The 20481-nt window shown below is 39.5% G+C and overlaps 1 protein-coding gene across 1 annotated transcript in view; it reads left to right on the top strand.

Moving 5' to 3' along the window:
- fbxl17 (F-box and leucine-rich repeat protein 17) overlaps positions 1–19390 on the top strand; it is a 246110-nt gene extending 226720 nt beyond the window's left edge. Inside the window, exon 11 of the mRNA XM_061730041.1 lies at positions 17803–19390. Within this exon, the coding sequence (XP_061586025.1) occupies positions 17803–17940 (138 nt within the window). The 3' untranslated portion in view covers positions 17941–19390. The remainder of the gene's footprint in view (positions 1–17802) is intronic.
- Positions 19391–20481: the final 1091 nt, after the last annotated feature.

The raw sequence follows: 20481 nt of genomic DNA, 5'->3' as shown, positions 1-20481 counted from the left end.
GAGATTGTGACTGACAGTCAAGGCTCTTCAGGTTAGAAACTCATCTCATTTATTCCTTCATTATAAAATCAGTGATATCTGAGTGCCGTGATCTCAGGGTTGTGCCTAGGTATTTCTCTGATAAAAATAAATAGCCTCAGGTCTATAAGTGCGACAAGAGCATCAGTGTATCATATTTATCTATTTAGACTGTAATAAAATTAAAATATATGAGGATTTGACAGTGACCCCCATTTGTAAGGTCTCAGAGATTAAGCTGCTTTCTCAATTCACATTACTGCAGACATGAATCCGTATCCATCATATTTATCTGTAAGTAGTAAAGAGTAACTGCATTACAAAGCATGTGATCACTTAGATTCCATTTTCATTTAGTTCACCACTACCTCACTGACTCGGTGACCTAACAATCGATAGTTACAGCCAAGCGAGTAAAAAATAAAATGGCCTAGATATTTATTGAAATTCCTTTTTTTATTTATTTATCAGTCCAGCTCTCCTTTAACCCTTTCATGCATGATTTCTTCCAAACAGAGTGTCTTAATTTTTAAGAAAATACAGAGTTACTGTGTGTTCAATTCTGGTTTAAATTGCTTTTTTCTATTTTTTGTCAAAGTTGCTTATGTGTCCTTTCCTCTGAGCATCCCACAATCCTTTCAAGGAATCAAACAATAAACAATCACCCTCTCGATTTATGTGAGTATTGTATTCAGTGATGGATATGACAGCAGTAGAATCGGATAAAATAATTTGAGAGTTTATTAATAATAATAATAATAATGAACAATGTTACAAATTGCTAAACAAAGCAGATAATTAAATCTGGTTGACCTTTACAGGCTCCCAAAGAATAGAATCAAATTTAAAATTAGTCAAATTTATAAAAAGGAAATATATAAAAATTGCCTAGTTGAGGAAACCAACAGATTACATCAAACCTTTGCTTTGATACAATCCCCCATCATGAACAATCATCAGGCAACTCTAGAGGGAAAAACTCTCCTCAGGGAGAGATCAGGTGATGTACATTTCCAGGCCTTAATCACACAACCACATAATCACTGTCTGATTAGTCCATGAACCCATTTCTCTACCCTTTTCACCCTCACATCCTACGAAACTACTGGCCACTGTAAAAAGCTTGGAGTACTAGTTAAGACCAGTCAGGTGTATGTGTGGTGAAGACCAGCCCAAGGTAATGGCTTTCCTTGTGGCAGTTTTTATCTTTATTATGTTAGCTAAGAAGAGGAGTCACAGCAGATTTGGCAAGATTTCCAGGAGTACATAGAGAGAGCAATGGAGGTAATAAGAAAGTTGCTCAGAGGGAGACGCATAAAACAAAATGTGTTGTTATAACTGAGGTCAGGGCAAACATAAAAGATGTAGAGTGTGTTCAAGAGGTATAAGGTTCATTGGCAGAGTCGGACAAGGGGAGCGGTCTTCCCCAGATTCTTCATTTAGTGCTTGTAATTTATTCTTTGACATTTAATCCGAGTTTACTTCGCATTCAAGTACTTACCGCAGTTGACACGGAAAGCACCTGCAGTGTGGATCTCTTTGAAATCTTTATCAAGGTCTCTTTTGATTGAGACGTTACTGCCTGCTGTCTGATCTGAGCTTGCTGTAAAACTACAAATTAAACCCCTTTAGGTCAGGAAGAGGTCAGAAAATCTCAAGGTTCTGAAGAAGTTTAAAAACCGATAAAATCCATACTGCATTTCAGAAAAATATTGTAAAACGATGTGTAAAATTGCACTATTCAAAGTGCTGGGAGTAAAATGGTTATTTTACCGGGTATTTCACTTTTTACATGTCTAGTAGTGTGCGTCCAATAAGTATAACCAAAATTTTCAAATAGTTTTTTACAAATATGCCTTAGTTTAGACTGGACTCTCATTTTGGTCATGATTTTTTTGCTTTATGCTTGACATTTCAGCCTCCGGCGATGTTCTAGAATGCTCTGTTTGTGTATCACAGCAGTAAAATCCAAAGGCATGTCCAATTCAATCTCAGGGCAAACTAATCCAATCTCTGTACTTAATGCAGTTCTGGCAAAACACAAATACTAGGGACATAGCTCTCAATCCCGCAAGGTTCAAAGATAATGAAGATGTAGTGGAAATTACTTTAATTTACATTTCTCTCAGCCACAGTGTTTCATTGTTAAGTTGACAAATCCATTTGAATTTTTTTTCCACTTGACTTATTATTTTTCCCCAATTGTTTCATATAGAGTGAGACATAGATACAGCTTGTGAATTCTTTAGCAATGTCTATATTTCTGCATGAATTTTGCTTACAGTGTTATCAGATTATAATGCAGGTCCAAAAAGTAGATAAAAGGAGCCCTAACAAAAGAGGGAAAAAAAAGGCATTATAGTTGATCCAACACCATTTTTCACAGATGAGATAAGGTTTTTTTCTTTTCCTAGCTGGAATGCAATGTTTTCATCTCTCCAATTATAACGGGTCTCATTTTAACCATAAAGTTCTCCTGTGGTATCATCTATCTTAAAATAAATTTTCAACAGGCTTCTGGCTCATTCACATGGTCTTTAAGAAAGTGCAGACGGGGAGATTTTTTTTTTTTTTTACTTTCTCTGAAACATGCAGTTCTTATTCAGGTTTAAGTTCTTACTCTGATTGATGGTGGACTCAAGAGCATTAAAATCAGAAATTCTCATAGCTTTCTTTTTTGAGCCCTACATCCTGGTTAAGGTTTGTTAGGGGATGCTGGAAAAACCCATCAGCAAGCTTTAAAACAATCATTGTGAAAAGTCCACCCCCCTTCTGTTAGACCTGCATACGAAGCCACATCTCCTAACCATGCAAACGTGCAAAAACTCTTCGCTGAAGGAAAGTACTTTGACGGACAGGCCAATGGTCCAATGACTTTGCTAGGGTAACCCATGGTGATTGGATGGTCATCTCCAAAGGCTTTGATGTCAGAGCATTGAATTAATTGTTTGCTATTGGTATGTAAAGAGAATCTCAGGGAAGATGGCAAAAAAATGCTTGAGAATAAGATCTCCTACCTAACCTTTAAAGGGTAAGTCTTTGTTGCTCGACAACCACCTGGGGAGGGAAGCGTTGGCCTGGATTTTTTTCTGCATTTATAATGTTCATTTGACTGTGGATTGATGGAGTCCAGAATCATAAGACATTGCTTTGTAACGCATTTCATTGAGAGCATCAGCAACTCTTTTATCTGAGGTTCTCAGAATGTTGATTCCTCAATACACGTCCATTCAATTCAACTGCTTTACTTGAAAGTCTTATTTATTTTTTACCAGATGTATAAAAAAAACAGATGAATCACATTTGTACTTTTAAGTTTTCAAAAACTTCCTGTAATGAATAAGCATTCCAAGCAAAGCAAAGCGATGATACTGAGGAACGTATTTTCTGTTTGATGTGGAAGGTATTTTCATACCTCTTGTGCTTGATGGATGTTAGATTATTCAACACTCTTAGCCTGACCCTTAACTAACCCAGCCAAACATCATTCGCCCGAGAGCTGGTATTTCCGCACTTGAGGACCAATCTCAATATTTGCACATTAACTTACTACTGTTTAAGCTAAGGTCTGAGAGGCTCTATCGTGAAATAATTTAGCGCTGCGCACCGAACATGAATGTTTGCATTACAAAAACAATCTGTTATGTACTTGTACAGGATGTTCTGCCGGTGGTGTTGGTTATTCCTTGTGAGGGATGTGTTGACTGCTGTGGATGTATTACAAATATCCAAAAGTTAACATTTCCCTTACATGGACGTTGCTAAGATTTTGTTACGGTTGTATATATTGCAGGAAATGGGTACAAATACCAAAGAAAGGGTTTGAGGAGGAAAAAAAAGCTTTACACTTGACAAACCGAGCACATGTGCATGGTCTGAACATCATTACGGTCACTCGCTGTCACACATTTGTCCTTATACCTTTTACAGTATACATTTGATTCTTGGAAAAATAAATACGGTTTTAGTCTCTGTTTCTTCCCATGTTTCCGTTCATCACTTTTTCCCATAACCCCCACAAAGCTTGAACACAATCTGAAGGAGTTAGGTTTCAGAGTGTCGGCCTCAGACAAACACAGACTTGTGATAACCTCGACACATGGTGCAGACAAGCCAGTCGGCTCCGTGCCTCGGCAGCACCGCCCGGCCTGTGTAAATTTGTTTGGAATTGTCAAAATGTTAGGAATTTTAATGTAACAGTCTCCCTGAATGTCACAGGACTCAAGAAAGTGTAGAATTCGCTTAAGAACCGTTAACAGGATCCAGCTGGTTCTCCTCATTTGGAGCACTGTGAAGGATCGATTTCCCTCGTCACAGTTTACACAAATGTCGTTCCGTACTGGATACAGTTTAAAGCTGGGCCGCCTGAATATGCTGTCCACCGCTATCCGAAGTGATATGGAGATTTTTGTCATTATTTATTTGTTCGTCTTCTCTAAATGCGGAGACAAAATTTGTCCAAGCGCACATCTGAGTGTAATCTCACTGTCAGAATATTTTTGCATTTATTATCATCTTATAGCAGCTAAACCATGTAGTCTAAAATGTCCCAAACCAATCTGCTCTGTCCTCCTCTACATGTCTGTCTCAACGATGTCCATTGTGTCTTCTTGTGTATAACAAACCCAGCACTCAATGTTCTCTATAAGGAATTTATGTTATTTGCTGTTAACACAGCTCATAATGAAGTATTGAAATCAGAACCCTCCGGCTTTGGCAAATGACATGCTCCGCCTGCCTCAAATGATTACACTCCGCGGCCCTCGGGGGCCAAACGACCACATTCTGACAAGGGGAAAGAATGTGATTGATCCACACTTGCCCCAAAAATAATCAAATCAGTTCATTCAGTCCCTCTTTAAGCCACGAGTATGCCAGTCCTTTGAAGTATTTGGAGTCGAGTGGCTTCTTCTGCTGAAAAATTGATCTTTTGCCGCATACAGTATGTCAAAGCTATGCTCTCAGAAAAGCCCGACTTGCCAGCCAGTCTCGTGTTAAATGCTTTCTCTGTGGGAGGAACACATTTCTCTAGACATCGACAAACGCGATGGAACATCATGCCTTAATCCAGGCTGTTCTTTTGAGAAGTGGAATTTACAGCCCCGGCACCGGAGTAGAGTTTTGAAAGGAAATGATAGCAATCCGGTAACAACATGCTGTTAGTTGCACTCTGCAGACACAGTCACATGCTCTCTTTAACTCTCAAAATGCACACAGTAAAGCTGGCTTACCATAACATGTTTTCAGTCCAAGGGACAAGTCGGCAACAGTAAGCTTCACTGATTTCTGGAGAGACATACTCTTCTGGCTAACTCTTGAGTGCTACTTTTGCACTCTTTATCTAGACACTGTTTTCATACATCACTGTATTAAAGTTGCCATTTTCTATATCGGGCCCTCCTGGGCACTCTGTGAACATTTAGAGCCTTGATTCTCTGCAGATGTAACACTTAGGGGAATTTGATCTTCTTCAGACTTAGTGGAATGTTTTCGTTAAACGTTTTCTCAGCTTTTTCCCCTCTCATCTTCTTTCCTCTCCCCCTGTTTCCCTTTCCTTTGTCTCTTTCCCCCCTTCTTCTGTTTTTTTAACTCCCCTTCTCTAGTTTTTCCTTTTTCCTTCTGTAAACCAATCTTTCCTTTTTCTGTCCTTCCCATCTATTTCTACCCTCCTTCATTAGAATGAAAACAAATGGGCGCCCCTGGTTGTGGAACAGAGAAGCAAACTCATACAGTCAGCATGAGGCTGGTTTAGGAAAATAATGACACTGACTGCTACTGCCGTCCTCGGGGACAGCTAGTACAGACAGTAAGAGATACCTAAGAGAGGACTGATGAGACCAGGAGAGGGAACCAAAAGGAAAAATGTATGTGAAATTATTTAAGAAATATCAGAAACCAAGAGGATATAAGGGTACAATTATATTAAATAAAACAATAGAGTTAGTACAAGGTATTTGTTTCATAAATTGCCCCTGAAAAAAAGCGCTTTGTGTAAGCAGTTTTGAAGTGGGTTCCCATTACCTGAACTCTGTTGGAGAGGCGGTTTGGGAACAGGCATGACCAGTGCTGCACCCCCCAGACACAACGTACAGACAGACCTTGTTAAAAGAAGAGACATCCCAATCAATATGGCCATTCCACTGGAGCATCCAGCTGCCAGGGACTACACACAGATAGGCAAGGCACAGCAATCTGCAGACATAAACAAGAGCCTAATTGTTCAGGGCCTGGAGGTTTGTTGTGAAGAAAATGATGACGTATTGTGAAGACTTAGGAGGCATTTTAACTCTCATTTAGGAAATGAGAGTTTTGAAGTTGAGCCAAACTTTCTTTGATGAGTGTTGTTATTGTTACCAGCGGGTATCCCCACTTTAAAGTTTTTTGTGCCGCGAAAGGAATTCTGAGAAAGCAACTGCGCTCATTGTGTCAGTTGCAAGGAAGGGAATCAATCTGCGTTACCTTTTTTTTTTTTCTTCTCTTTTTCTTTCTGGGCCTTGAATGTTCAAAGTCATGAAAGTAGTTTGAAAGAGTCATTTGCCATTTGTGATTTTCAGTGTAATCTTGGAGCCTCCTCCCGCTCAGAAGAGCTGTATTGATTGGCGGTCTTAACTCAAGCCGCCTCCTGATCATCCCTTCATCTCGTTTCTAAAGGGCAGGAGCGAGGGACACTGAAGGAGAGAGGGTGAAATAAAGTGAGACACCGACAGAGTTCACTGAGTATCTGAAGGGAATCTCAGAATTGCCCTTCAACAGAAAAAATGTTCCACAAGCCAGACGTAAACCTGACCTCTTTTGCCTCTCTTGCACAGTCATGCATTTCTTTGCCCCATCTTTTTCTCGCTTTTCCTTCTTTTTGTCTTTTTTCCCCCTCTGCCTTCTCCTTCAAATGACGTCAGGCAAGGTTGTTTCAATTTTGGATGCTGCTCACATCATGTTCATTCAATTAGTTCATTTAAGCACCCCTTGTCTACCTTCCGCCTTTTCTCCCCGATATCCAGTGCTGTTTACTCACCACAGTTGAGGTCAATATAATCTCATGGAGTTATGCACAGACGGTTAGCCCTGGATGCTCAGATTTGCCATTCCCGATATGTTTTGGTCTAATGAGCATCTGAATTTTCTTTTGAACCAAGTAGCCAATAAATGTGAAAAGCTTCGAATAGATTTTTTTGTTTTACAGACAAGTTTTCTGTGATCCGCGGCAGCCCAGGTAGCCTCAAAAAGCTGCTTTACCCAAGACCTGAAATTCTGAAAACAAAGCTGCAGACAATTCATGGTGTCAGCATTTACTGAATAGAACGAAAAGGCTGAAATCGGTGCACACTCTTTTGCAGAGATTTCCTTTGTACAGAAGAACTCTCGGCGTTAGCATCAGTGAGCTCAAAACATGTAGCTTACTGTTCTTTACTTTGTTTTAATGACTTTGACCAGTTCTATCATGACTATTGTGACTTTTCCAAACACAAAAATCATGAATTGTGTCACTTTTTCTTTGAGAGGAAATGGTCAAGCTGTTCTTATTTATTTTTTATTCAGAAGAACAAGGAAGTCAAACAAAGTAAATAATTAAACTTGCCAGCTTTGTTGTGATTGCCTTTAAGGAATTCTGCTTGTGTTTGACCTCTGCTAAGCCACTCTGGAATTTGTTCCTACTCTTTATGGAGGCTTGTGTGTGTGTGTGTGTGTGTGTGTGTGTCTGTGTGTCCATTTATGTGTGCCTTTTATATATGTGTGCATTCCCATGCTACTGCCTTGTAATGTTTTGCCTTTTAAAGAAATGGTGATATCATCTGTCTCCCTCATCATTGTGGAGAAATTTGGCCCACTCTTGGACATCGTTCAAGAAGTCTTAATCAGATGTAACTTTTTGCAAAATATTCATGCAATCTTTAATTTCATCAACTTTAAAATTTAAAGGCCTAACTGAAGTCTGAGATATATATTTTTGGTTTTTATACCGAATCTCTAACAATGGCATATGACCAGGATTTAATTTTCTACATGCTGTAGATGGTAGACGCTACTTTGTTTGGCAGCAGCATGGTAGCCCTTCCCAGATTGATGGACAGCTGTAATTACTTCTCATATAATTGTTGCTGATGGGTTTTCTTCTTGGCATTGTGTTGATGCACACCTGAATGCTCCAGACCCGCAAGCTACCAAAACAGTGATGGTAACACTTGCTGATGATAAATGAATCAAATTTCCTGGACAAGCAGGACCCAGCTGCTGCTCAGGCTCTTAAATCTTATAAAAGCAGTACGTCTAGCTGTACTCAGTTTTTCCATAAACTGGCCCTTCCCAGTAACACAGTGTAAAAGCAACTTATTTCACCTTTTCCTTTTAGGGATCCTGACAGCAGATCATCGTGTTCTACATAATGATTTGACATTTTATCGTTTTAGTGTCAAAAGTCATACCAGAAGCAACACTCAAATTATTCTGGGCTTGTGACCAAGCAGGTGTAGAATATGGACGGACGGATAGATGGATGGATGTGACCAGTACTATGAGAATACGGGCCTCTGATCCCTTAATGCCCGCTTTTTTCTTTTTCTCATTTTCAATAGATGTGGAGTTGAAGAATGAAAAATGATTTTTAATGATGTCCCAAAAACTTTGGAATGAAAAAGTGTATTTTCTTCCTTAGATGACTGTATGACACAATCCCATAATAGCACTGATATCATTAATCAACCTCTGATCCTTCAAAGTTGTCATGTTTTTAAAGCCCACACAAGGGCATCTCTGTGCCACCCCTATATGGTCAAAGTGAGTAAAAGTAAGAACAAATACACCTTTCTTGTACCATTATAATGACCTTGTCAGAAAAGGACCTCTTTCTGTATTCACCGTTTGCGCTCAATGTTTGTCGATTTGTTAGTTTTTCACATTTGACCAACCATTTTCACCAGTTTATGATAAAAAAATTGATGTTTCATAAATTGATAAATCAATGTCCAAAAGACAATTTCATGTCGCATCCACGATCTACAAATGTGGTAGTTGTTTTTCCACATAATTAGTACAGTTTTAGCTTTGACAGTGATTTCCAACCTCTCCTCTCTGCGAGTAACTAATACATTTCGTAAGACATCTTGAAGTTTTCCTCCTGTCTGCAGAGAAGGGACAGCAGGCACAGAGAGAGGGATTTGGCTGAGCCTTGCACACATTCCTCTGGTACCTTTGTCACGTGTGATGGAGTGTTGAGTTTACAAACCTTTCTCCCTGACGTTGTTCAGTTGAGCCCCCCTTCTTCTTTCCATGTGCGTATTTGAGTGGTTGTACTGTCACCTTCGCTACTCAGCTCTGCTGCTGTCTCATGGTGCGCAGCGGTGAGGAGGACCAGACCATAGACGACACCAGGGGAGCCTGATCTGCTTTTTAGAGGCGCATTCAGAGCCATACCCTGCAGATTTCTATAAAGGTTGGCTTGCTTTCTAAGACAAATTCAAAATCATTGAGCCCAGGCTTTCTTTGGTGAAAAGCAGTCTATTCTTTAAGCTTCCAAGCCAATTCATGGGTAGCTCTTTTAGAAATGTTAAATCCTTCAGATAAAGTTGTGAGGATTTCTTTTGGACCGCTGTACTCCTCAAATCACCCTCTTTCTTATATTCTCCCTTTTCCATCCATTCGTCTCTGACCTTCTTCTCCTTGTCAGAGAGGGAGGACTATCTCTCAGTTTTGTAGTTATTCATTGAGAAACTTTACAACAGGGGCTATTTTCTCTAAGCAGTTTAAAGTAGGCTATAAATCTTCTCTGTTTAAAGCCAGACTTGTTTAAACTGTACTTTACTAAGACCTGATGCACTGCATTCTTCTGCTGCCCAAACAGGCATTTTAAACATTTACCCTAAATGTATTTACGAGTTGACTGATACTCTGTCCGCAGGGGAGTGGACAGGGACAGGGAGCATTTGTCTCCCTTTATGGCCTGGTGGCTATTGATGATTGCTGCATGTAAAAAAAAAACAAAAAAAAAACGATAATTTATTGGATTTTGATGTGTATATTTCCACACTTCTGTGTCTTAATCTCCAAAGATTTGTTTTTCCCATTACCCTGGCCTGATTGCCATGTGTACTCACAGATCGTCTTCACCGCCATGGTGTATATGATATCCATCTTCTTATTTGTGTAGCTGATTGTCGATTTACAACCCCGTTCGTCTTCCTTTTCCAGCTGAGAATGTGAGCTGCTCTGCGTGACTCACCTTTTACGACTCTTTTAACTGTCCTGCATACTCGGAGATGGCCCCGTGTTTGGCGTAAATGTATATTTTACGTGGTGATAGAATGCATTTGCATCAGTGGATTAGTGTAGAGCACGCAACAGCACTCAAAAAGAGATCAGAGGTCAGCTTGCTAACTTGCTCTTACTTGTGTTTGGTTGTCTTACGTGAAAGCAGAAGTGTCGTCGTGCGTTCTCACGCGCAACTCAAAGGCTATACACATTCACGCTCCCATAAAAAGCACTCTTTGCTGGAAAGCAGATCAGACGTACATCTTTTTGTTTTGGCCTCATTTCTCTCTCTCGTCCCGTTGTAAACCCTGACAACAGCACATTACCCGTCAAGAGGAATTACACCACACTTAGATCTAGAGAGCAGCATCTTTGAAGTCAAAATGGGGGAAAATATCATAAGTATAGGCTTGAGTCCAGATAGCTGTGGCTGCTATCCCAGATGCTTCTCAAAGATTAGAATCATCAGTGAGCAGCGATCTGCTCTATATGGCTCCCCTACAGACTTGGCAGCAGCTTTGAAAGACGGCCTGTGCAGCGCAAAATACCGGATCATTATTGTATGACGCAAAGTGAAAAAGAAAAAAGTCTTCCAGGTGCCACATATTTTACTTTGCATTGCAGTCATTGCATCCCAGAGTTTTTTTATGATTGCTTTTTAAAGCTTATGTTGCCTAGCAACCAAATATCAAGTAGCGTTTTGCCTTTTTCTATGAAGAAATGTTTTCTGAGAATTGAGGGGGATGACTGTAATCAGAGGACTTGCCTTTTTTTTATCAGCCCTTTCGTTTCGACATTTGGTCTGAGATTCATATCTTAGCGTCAGCTCAGAGCTGCAAATACCGAGCAGGTGTGGTGATGTCATCACATCTTGTTCAACATACCACAGAGCTGCGCTGAGGACATGAAACATTTGTTCAAGCTGAGAAGAAGAAAAGCATGAACTATGGGAACTTGCTTACAAGAAGGTTTCTTTTATGCAAGACTTCAGGTTTTTGTCATTAAAATCATATGAATCTGACAGGCGAGACCCGTGGAAGATAACTAATGGATGTTGTGACGTTAAAAAGACCTCTGTTGGCTGGTTTCCATTAAACAAAAAAATTCTGTCAGCTGGAAACGAGGTATTTTCAACATTAGCCGAGCCTTTAATGTACCAAATAATTGAAATGGAATCTCAAACACGGACTTTCTGCATTTTTCTGTAACCATAAATAAAAATCTTGGTCTATCTAATTTGTTTTTGACAAGATTTCAAAAAAACAACATAAGAAAAACAATGCTATTAAAATTAAGACAAAAGAAATATGAGCAGCAAAGCATAGATCAGTGTAGTAGTTACTCTGTTCATGATCTCCATCAAAGCAATCTTGTCTCAGCTTAACATTTAGCGTTGCCGCAACCAGCAATTAGCATATGATTCAGCATTTTGATTGGGAGCCTTGTTATGTGCTCTATGTTTGCTCAGCAAGTGGAGCTGCACTAAATTAGCATTAATGAATGTTATGGCCTCCCATCAGCTTGACAGGTCTATTCTTTAGATCTGTTTTAATTGTAATTAAGCCCTGATTAATGAGCTGGGGAATGTTTTATTCTCTGCTCAAGAATAAAGCATAATATGTTATGAAGGCAATTGTGTGTGTGTGGTGGTGGTGGGGGGTTGGCATTTTATCTGTTAATGAGGCTTAGCCACATGTCAAAACAAACTGAACTTATCCTTGCTAAAGTCGGAACGTTTGGAAGCCTTTGTTAGGCTGATCTCTTCTTCCTGTTTCAGCTCTGTATGAATGCAATAGATGCTGCCTCCGCCTGGGAACAAAAGAGAGGTTTGAGTCTACCACTGGTTCAAAAGACATATTCTAATTTTGATTTGTTAGGGTAAGTCATGCCTAAAAGCATTATTTGACTTCCATGAATGTGTTAAAAACATTTTTTTTTTTTATTGGAGACAGCGCTATGATCAGACATTTATGCTGAATACGAGTGAGAATGCAGCACACATATAATAAGCATATTAGCGTGCCGGAGAAATGAAGATGAAACCCAGCAAGAGTAAATGTAAAATAGCTGTCTCATCTGACAAAATATAACTATTTGAGTGCATATCTCTTTAGATTCATTTAGTGAAAACCTACACACCACTTAAATCTAGAAATCGTTTTTCTTTTTTGTACCAAGATTGATTTTCCTACCGACTAAAACAGACTTTTAGTAGAGGTTTCGCAAAGGGAAATAAAAGAGGTTTTTCAGGTACCTTTTTTTTTTTTTTTTTTTAAACGTGTATATGTCACAAAAAATGAATTAAATCTATTTCAAATGTTAGAATTTTTTACATCAGGGAGGAACTCGGTATATACACAACCATGTGGAAGACTCGGTGGTCTTTGGGTTGTTTGTGCGAGGCAATATCTGTAGAAGTCCCTGACGGATTAAGGTTAATGACCCCTCTTTCAAATCTCCCCAGCCAATATAATTGACAGGCAGTAACATGGACATCACTTAAGGAATTGTCCCGTTGGAACGAAGCAGAGATTGTATGATTGTGCGAGACAATTCTCAGTAGTTCAGCATTTGTGCGGTCCTAGCGGTAACAAAGACGGTCTGACGGATCAAAAGTGAGTTTGATTTATTATACAAAGACTTGGAATCACATGAGTGGGGTGTAGTTTTTCTCTGGAAAATTATTTACGGTGGCAAAACATCAAAGGAAAGGCGAAATTCGGATTTGGGTTGTAAAAAAGAATTAAGTTATTTCGTTTCTGCTTTTCCACTCCTGTCTTGGTGAGTTTTTTACCTCTACATCGTTGAAATCTGCGGAGCCGTAGATTTCAGCGTATACAGTCTTTCGTAGGCAGAAGTTAGCAGGTCACTTTTTTCTGTGATTTTCTGTGTTCACCTAAAGTTTAGTTTTCCCACATTTATTTGGTGAGCTGCATGTGTACTTTGTACCTTGTTTTGTGTGATTATTCTCAACAAGGACATTGTGGCCTTTCTAAAAAGACTAAAGAGGTTAGGGGAGGGAGGAGGACAAGAAGAGAGAGTGAGATAGATTAAAAAAGAAGCTGGAGCAGCAAATCTCATAATAGTTTTTAGCATTTGGCCCCACCTTATCAGACAAACACCAAGCTGGCCTTTTTGTCCAGGATGTAAACAGGCTAGTTCATAATAATAGGCCTATTCCCTTGGTAACATTTAGTTTAATGCCGTATACTATTCTAAATGACTAAAGTGTGTTGAAATGGGGCTTTTCTTTGGCCGTTGTTTGTTGCCATGTGAATTTGCTGGCTTTTTGTAGATTGTGATTTTGTGATGAATAACTGAACCTATGCTTTTTAACGCTCCACTTTAGAGCTTGTCAGTGCAGATGGGTCTTAATGGCTCTGCAAAGTGTCCATGCATACATGCAGGAGACTTTGCTCAGGGGGTCACACATTTAGGTGAAATCCCTTTGGTCAACCCCCTTTGCAGACACAGCATGACCCCCACGTCACACTATCTACATAACTGGATGGTAAATCACAGTTGTTAACATTTAAGGGAATCTGGGGGTTGCAAGATGTCCAGACGTCCAGACGTCCAGACGTCCAGGTTCCTGTGTCTGCCACGGATGCTTCTTTTGCTTGAGAAAAACTTGCTGCGCGCTGTTGCTTGAACACCACAGATGCCTCACCTAATTCTGGCCTGCTGACCAGTGGACAAGAGGACCGATATCAACACTGTTTTTCAATTAGGACAAAAAGATAGTAGCTGTCTTCTTTTTTTTATTAGAAATCTAAAAAGTGAGTTAAATTCAATTGTACATATTAGAATAGACAGTTTCTGCTGCTATGTCTCCATTTGGATGCCATGAAATAACTATTGGAATGCTTGCCCCTGCCCACTGAATTGATTGATATTGTGTAAGAAAAAAGATGATGAAATGATTATTGAATGTATGTTTATTCCATTAATTGTCCTCAGGAATGTGTTTGATTGGTCCTATTTTTGTGCAACATCATAAATGGAAGTTTCACCCAGAACACGTACACTGTGGGACATTTTTACGAGACAGAAATTCACAACTCTGTAGGTGTTTTATTGTAACTTCCTTTTCACGCCCTTTTGTGGACAGTTCTCGAGAATAAAATGTTGAAAAGGTCTCTGGATTTTCCTTTTCCACACTGCCAACAGGACTGCTTCACACGTCTAGCGGCCAAAGGACTGTGATGATTTGTTTTAAAAAGCTGCCTTTAAATATGTTTTTCTTCTTCTTTCAATTCCATTTGAATGGTATGGTGCTTTTTTAAGGCAATATCCAGAAACTCAGTTTAATTTATTCAACAATTTGTCACTGATCACGGCCATGAACCTGAATGTCTTAATTTTGGTCAACAACTTTGTGTGCCTTTTCAAGGAGCTCAGGGGTCGTTTAAAATGTAAAAGCTTTCTGCCAACCCTGCTGATGTCTGTTCAACACCGATTGTACAGAGAACTGTTGCAGACTTTTTTGGCACTCACTCAGAACCATTGGAGAAATGCAGACTGAATTTGAGAGGATTTCGAGAGACTTTTCGACCCTGTGTCTTTTGTTTTTGCTTTAATACTGGCATCCTGAAAAGATTTCAACCTCTGTCTGTTGGCAACAAAATTTCAGGCCACTGTCAACCACTTTGGTAATAAGATGAAAAACCAGAAAATGTTCACTTTTATTAGATTTACTTGTGCTGTGCAGTGTCCATCTTCGCTCTGCGACCCACAAGACATTGATATTGTGTCTGCTCAAGCACATGTATGTCTTTATTCCTCTTTTTTCCCCCCATGTGTCTTATTAAAGAGGGTATTTCTGATACTCAAATAACTGCATTAGACATGGAAAAAGAAAGAAGTGAGACCCTGATGGGGTCATAGGCTGAGCAAGAACCAAGGAACTCTGAACACACAAGACTTTTCCCTCAGAAAACACAGAAACTGAAGAACCTTGGGGCAGTGAGCTCAGGAAAAACCATGAAACACTTTGTTACTACTTTGGCAACAACAGATGACTGTGTCCTCAACATATGTGTGAGTGTTTATACATCATTTCCTCTGGAAAGTGTCACGCTCGCTGATGGGCGTGGGTTCGTTCTGGGTGGGTTGCGGTTAACCCCTCTGACTCCCCAGGGTTACCCTGCCTCTGTTCTTTGTCAGTGTCTCAGACTCACTCTTGGCTCTCAGAGATGCTCTGACGGGGTGTTAGACTGGCAAAGAAACGCAGGAGTGGCTATTAGCCGCTTGTCTTATTTGTCATATGAGAAAAATGAAGGCCTCATTAGCTCGGTGAGCTCATCTTTCCTCGGTCGCTAACCCTATCACCACAGTCCAATCGCATGTGCAGATGACGATGTCCACACTCAGCAGGCTCTCCTGGAGCTCTCCATCATGAATATTAGTTCACCAACACCAGTATTTCATTACATTTCTGCCATCATCAGGTGATGCCAATACTGTTTTAGTATACAGGACTGTCTCAGAAAATTAGAATATTGTGATAAAGTTCTTTATTTTCTGTAATGCAATTTAAAAAAAAAAAAAAAAAAAAAAAAAAGTCATACATTCTGGATTCATTACAAATCAACTGAAATATTGCAAGCCTTTTATTATTTTAATATAGCTGATTATGGCTTACAGTTAAAGATTAAGTTTCTCAGAATATTCTAATTTTTTGAGATAGGATATTTGAGTTTTCTTAAGCTGTAAGCCATGATCAGCAATATTAAAATAATAAAAGGCTTGCAATATTTCAGTTGATTTGTAATGAATCCAGAACGTATGACATTTTTGCATTACAGAAAATAAAGGACTTTATCACAATATTCAAATTTTCTGAGACAATCCTGTAGTCTCCTTTTATAGACCTCAAGTGATATTTATGTAGCATTTTTCAAGACTCAAGGTCAGTTTATCACAACCAGAGGTTGTGTAACAGAATGTAATAAATAGTCTGTATGCCACTCAGATAAACAACAGGTTACATAAGACTAAGGTCAGAATTATGGATTATTTGTTAAGACTTGAGTAGTGTCCCAGCCGGAGGGAGGAATCTGCTCCCCAGCGAGCCGGTACAGCAGACACGTACCTTGCTGTTGCTTGTTGGACAGCGGCGGTGTGACCAGGCGGTGGCCGGGGTGCATCTTATCCCAAAGTAACCTTTGGAAACTTTGCTCAGACAAATCAATAAAATAGCTGGTGCTCAGCAGATGAATACTAAAGATGTTCAGGGCGGGTTTCATCACCAGCTTGGGATGCTCCTCTGCTGCTTTTCAACAGGCTGGATCTGCTCCGTTCCAGAGTGGCAACCTGTTGCAGAGACTCGGATGATATATGTTGCCATCGGCTAAGGATTCTTTTACGGCCTTTGAATACTGACTTTTGAAAGATTTCTTTATTTTGTATTTATCATGCAGCATAAATGATTCCCTCCAGAAACTCTGGTCCTTTTTAATATCTGTTTATGAGTAACTGTGACACAGGAAGAGTACACATGCAATGTGGAGCCTTATGAGCTTTAACCCTGGTAAACCCACATTTATACTCAAAATACCAGGGAAGATGAAGCAAAGACATGAGAAATGCAAGAGAGGGGGGATGAGAGATCACTTGGGAATAAAATAGACAAGTTTGGAGCGCTGACAAGTGCAATGGGAACATTGAAAAGACAGTATTGTGTGTTTTACCAAGACACGGCTGCCTGAACATCTTCAGGACACAAACACCTTTCTACCTCTCCATCACATTTCAACGGTGTCCAAGGCCAATTATCTATTAGCCATTTATAAGAAAGCAATCTTTTCAAGCATTACATTTAAAGGGTGCCTTTCTTTATCCTGCACACAAGTATTTAATCACCTAACTCAATGTGTATACTAATACTTTAGCTATTTATAAGGTAATAATACTTCCAATTACTTTTACACTTGTCGTAAGCAGAAACTGAAGTGGTCAAGTAGCCCATTATGTTTAAAGGCTGGGTTCAAACTGCTCTCTTCTCTCCCCTGAAATAAGTCAAAGTCGATATGAACACCAACAAAACGTTTTCCCTTTGTCATGTCTTGTTCATAAGCCTCATTTGAGAAAGAGTTTTCTGTTTAACCGATAGGCACAACGTCTTAATTCTGTGGAAAATAACCATTACTGTCTTATAACTGAGCACGGAAATACTGTTAAAAGGTGCAAAAGGAGCAAAGCTACTGTATTTGGCAAAACGCAGCTACTCAGGAAGATAACAGTATTTTAATTAGTGTCAGTCAGGTTCCTCACTCACTTTTTACTCACAGTAGCTTTAGAAAAGGGGAAGATTAAAGTTTGCCACTTCTCTTTTGAACCATTAATCACAGAGAAGTTCTAGCGTTGCGGTAATGAAGTTGAACATTCCCATTTCCATCACAGCTTAGCATCAGCTCTTGAAAATAGTGTACTTTGGTCAAAGTCTCTTCAAGTCGGCCACTTTGTCAGCTAGAAATTGACGAAGGACAAACTGCTGGCTTGATCTTTGCAGTAACGCGTGCGTCTCTGTGTGTTTTGCAGGTAAACGAGGAGACCGTGGAGAGGCTGGTGGTGCAGTACCCTCACATCGTGTTCAGCACAGTTATGCAGGACTGCAAGAGAACCCTGGAGAGAGCTTATCAAATGGGCTGGAGCCCCAACACGTCAAACTCTTCGTAGCTCCTGCTCGATTTCTTTCACTCGCAGACACAAACGTGCGCACGGAGAAAACTTGTTCTTTTTCAGACACCCATAGACGGTGTGTGCTGCTCCGTCACGTTTGCCCGTCATTTACTGTTCCAACATGCATGTGGTCATGTAGCTACACACTCGAAAGACAAAGATCCAGTCCATCCTTCATGTTCGATACTAATCTCCTTGTTGGTTTGGTTTTTTTTATAGTTAAGTGAGACATCTTGCACCTGTTAGATTTAGGTTTTAGTCAGAAACAGAGTAGCGATTATCATCTTCTACAGTTATTTAGATTACTTCTACACACACGCGTTCTTCAGACCAGAATGTTGTTTGGTGCAAAGCAGCACGTGAATAGGTGTTATTAGATTTCTGCTATAAGTCATAGCTAAGAGTATGAAGCGCCCTTTTGTTTTTTGAGGAAGAGATGCAAGAGTGAGGAGTTGACTAGTTTTGAAGATGTTTCTCTATTTACAAGGTTTAGAAAAAAGATGAGTCAGTAAATCAAAGACATTCAGCCATAGATTGAACATCTTTTTATTGGAAAATAGATAAGAAAAGGTTTGCTTCCCCGTATGGAACTGATGTTGAAGGACAAAGCGCCACATCAGCCCAGCTGCTGCCCCCGACTCCTGCAGTGAGATGCCACACGAGGACCGGGGGGCGTAGAGAGAAAGAGCCGCCAACATGTGATTACTTCAGTCCTGAAGACACGTTGAAATGCCAAGGCTTCGCACATCACATGAGCCACTTTTGTTGTTGTTGTTTTCCTCTTATGTTCATGACAAAAAAGTCAAAAAAAAAAAAATAATTCAAATGTCCTCTCTTGGCTGTTAGAACAGTGTTTAAGGTATTTATGGTAAGATTGTTGGAGTCACTCATGTGAAGGGCAGAGCTTCTCTCTGCATCTCACCGTCACAAAGATGAGCAGACGCGTTTATGGCCGGAGAAAAAATGCACTGATTATACTTTAAAAGTGCATGTTTATATTCAGATCATATTTTTCAGATGGTTGTGGAAAGTTTATGTTATGAAATCAAAACTACGATCCGTGTGGCTTGGGATCAATGCCTGCCTTTATAGCCCTGCATAGATTTACCACTGACTGAGCATCACTTTTCAGAAGAAATTTAAACAGTGCTTGAAATATAAGTTGCCTTTACCCAAGCGTCCTGGGTTATATGATCAGGATATTAACCACAAATAAGTTAAGGAAAAGTAAGAGGAAGCATTAAGCCTTAAGTAGTTATTGTCATCCTATAAGCAAATAAAATCACCTTTATTAAAGAAATATTTGTCTGACCTTAGTTTATATACATATATATTAAACCATATTCCTATGATGTACAAACATGCACAAGTTTGTTCATATACATGTGTGTATGTGTGTGTGTATATATGTATATATATATATATATATATATATATATATATATATATATATTATATATATATACACACACACACACACACATAGGCATATACATATATGTGTGTCTGTGTGTCTGTGGACAGTTTTAGTGGATTTATTTAGGCTACAATTGATTTTGATCGTATATTTGTAACTTTAGCTGTATAGCAAAGCAATGAACGTTTATCTTAGTGGAAAAGGACGTGAAGAAAAACTGGCCTCGGCCTAAAACTAGATGAGTAGGACTTTGTGGGTGAGAGTTTATCATCTTGCATCTCTTATGTAGAAATTCAGTAGAGTAAAGTTGAAAATGCAAACAACCAGGGTATTTTTCTACGGTGTGAAGTGGCTCTGAGCTGAGTCCCCCCCCCCCCCTCATACTGTCACTCGTGTATAAACTGTAGCTTACTGAGCTTAGACTTTGAGTGGAACTGTAAACTTTTGACACCGTATGGAGATTCGAGACAATTAAAAACGGACTCATTTGACCCTTGTCTGGATTTATAGACTTTACCTGAAGGAGAATTTCTCCCTCTGTCTTGTTTCTGATCTCTTTCTGTTCTTTTGTAATCCCCATATGCACTTTTCTCCCTGCTAGATGTTGACACACTTGATTCCTGATTTGCAAAGGCAACCATAAATGACTGGATTTACATAATGATGAATAAAACACTACAGCTTTAAGCTTTTTCTTCTTCTTCTTCTTTTCAGTGTATGAGCATTGAAGAAAAGTATCCAGAATGAGAATGGGATGCTTTTCTGCTTATTTTGCATGACCTGTGGACCGGTTTAACGTTTGTACGGCAGGATTTCTAGACTTTTTATTACATCAATTCCATCTCAATTCACAGACGATAATAATAAAATTGGGTCTGTATGTGTCACATGCCAAAGCATTCTTTGCCAGAAATAAAGATGTTTCCCAGCGATAACATGCATTCGTACAGCCTTTTCTACCAAGCGCCAAGCCACAACAATCATGCTGCATTTCTGTTGTGGGACACTTTCAAGGTCAGAACTATTTACTATCACAGGAGTTTCTTTCCTGAGCCAAAGTGAGGAGACATCAGCTTGCTGCCCAGCAAGGCAGCCGAGGCCTCAAAGAGCTAACAAGCTGT

The sequence above is a fragment of the Cololabis saira genome, chromosome 9 (genome assembly GCF_033807715.1).
Source record: "Cololabis saira isolate AMF1-May2022 chromosome 9, fColSai1.1, whole genome shotgun sequence".
NCBI lineage: Eukaryota > Metazoa > Chordata > Actinopteri > Beloniformes > Belonidae > Cololabis > Cololabis saira.
Note: the sequence above shows the minus strand (reverse complement) of the source record. Positions and strands in the feature narration are given on the sequence as shown.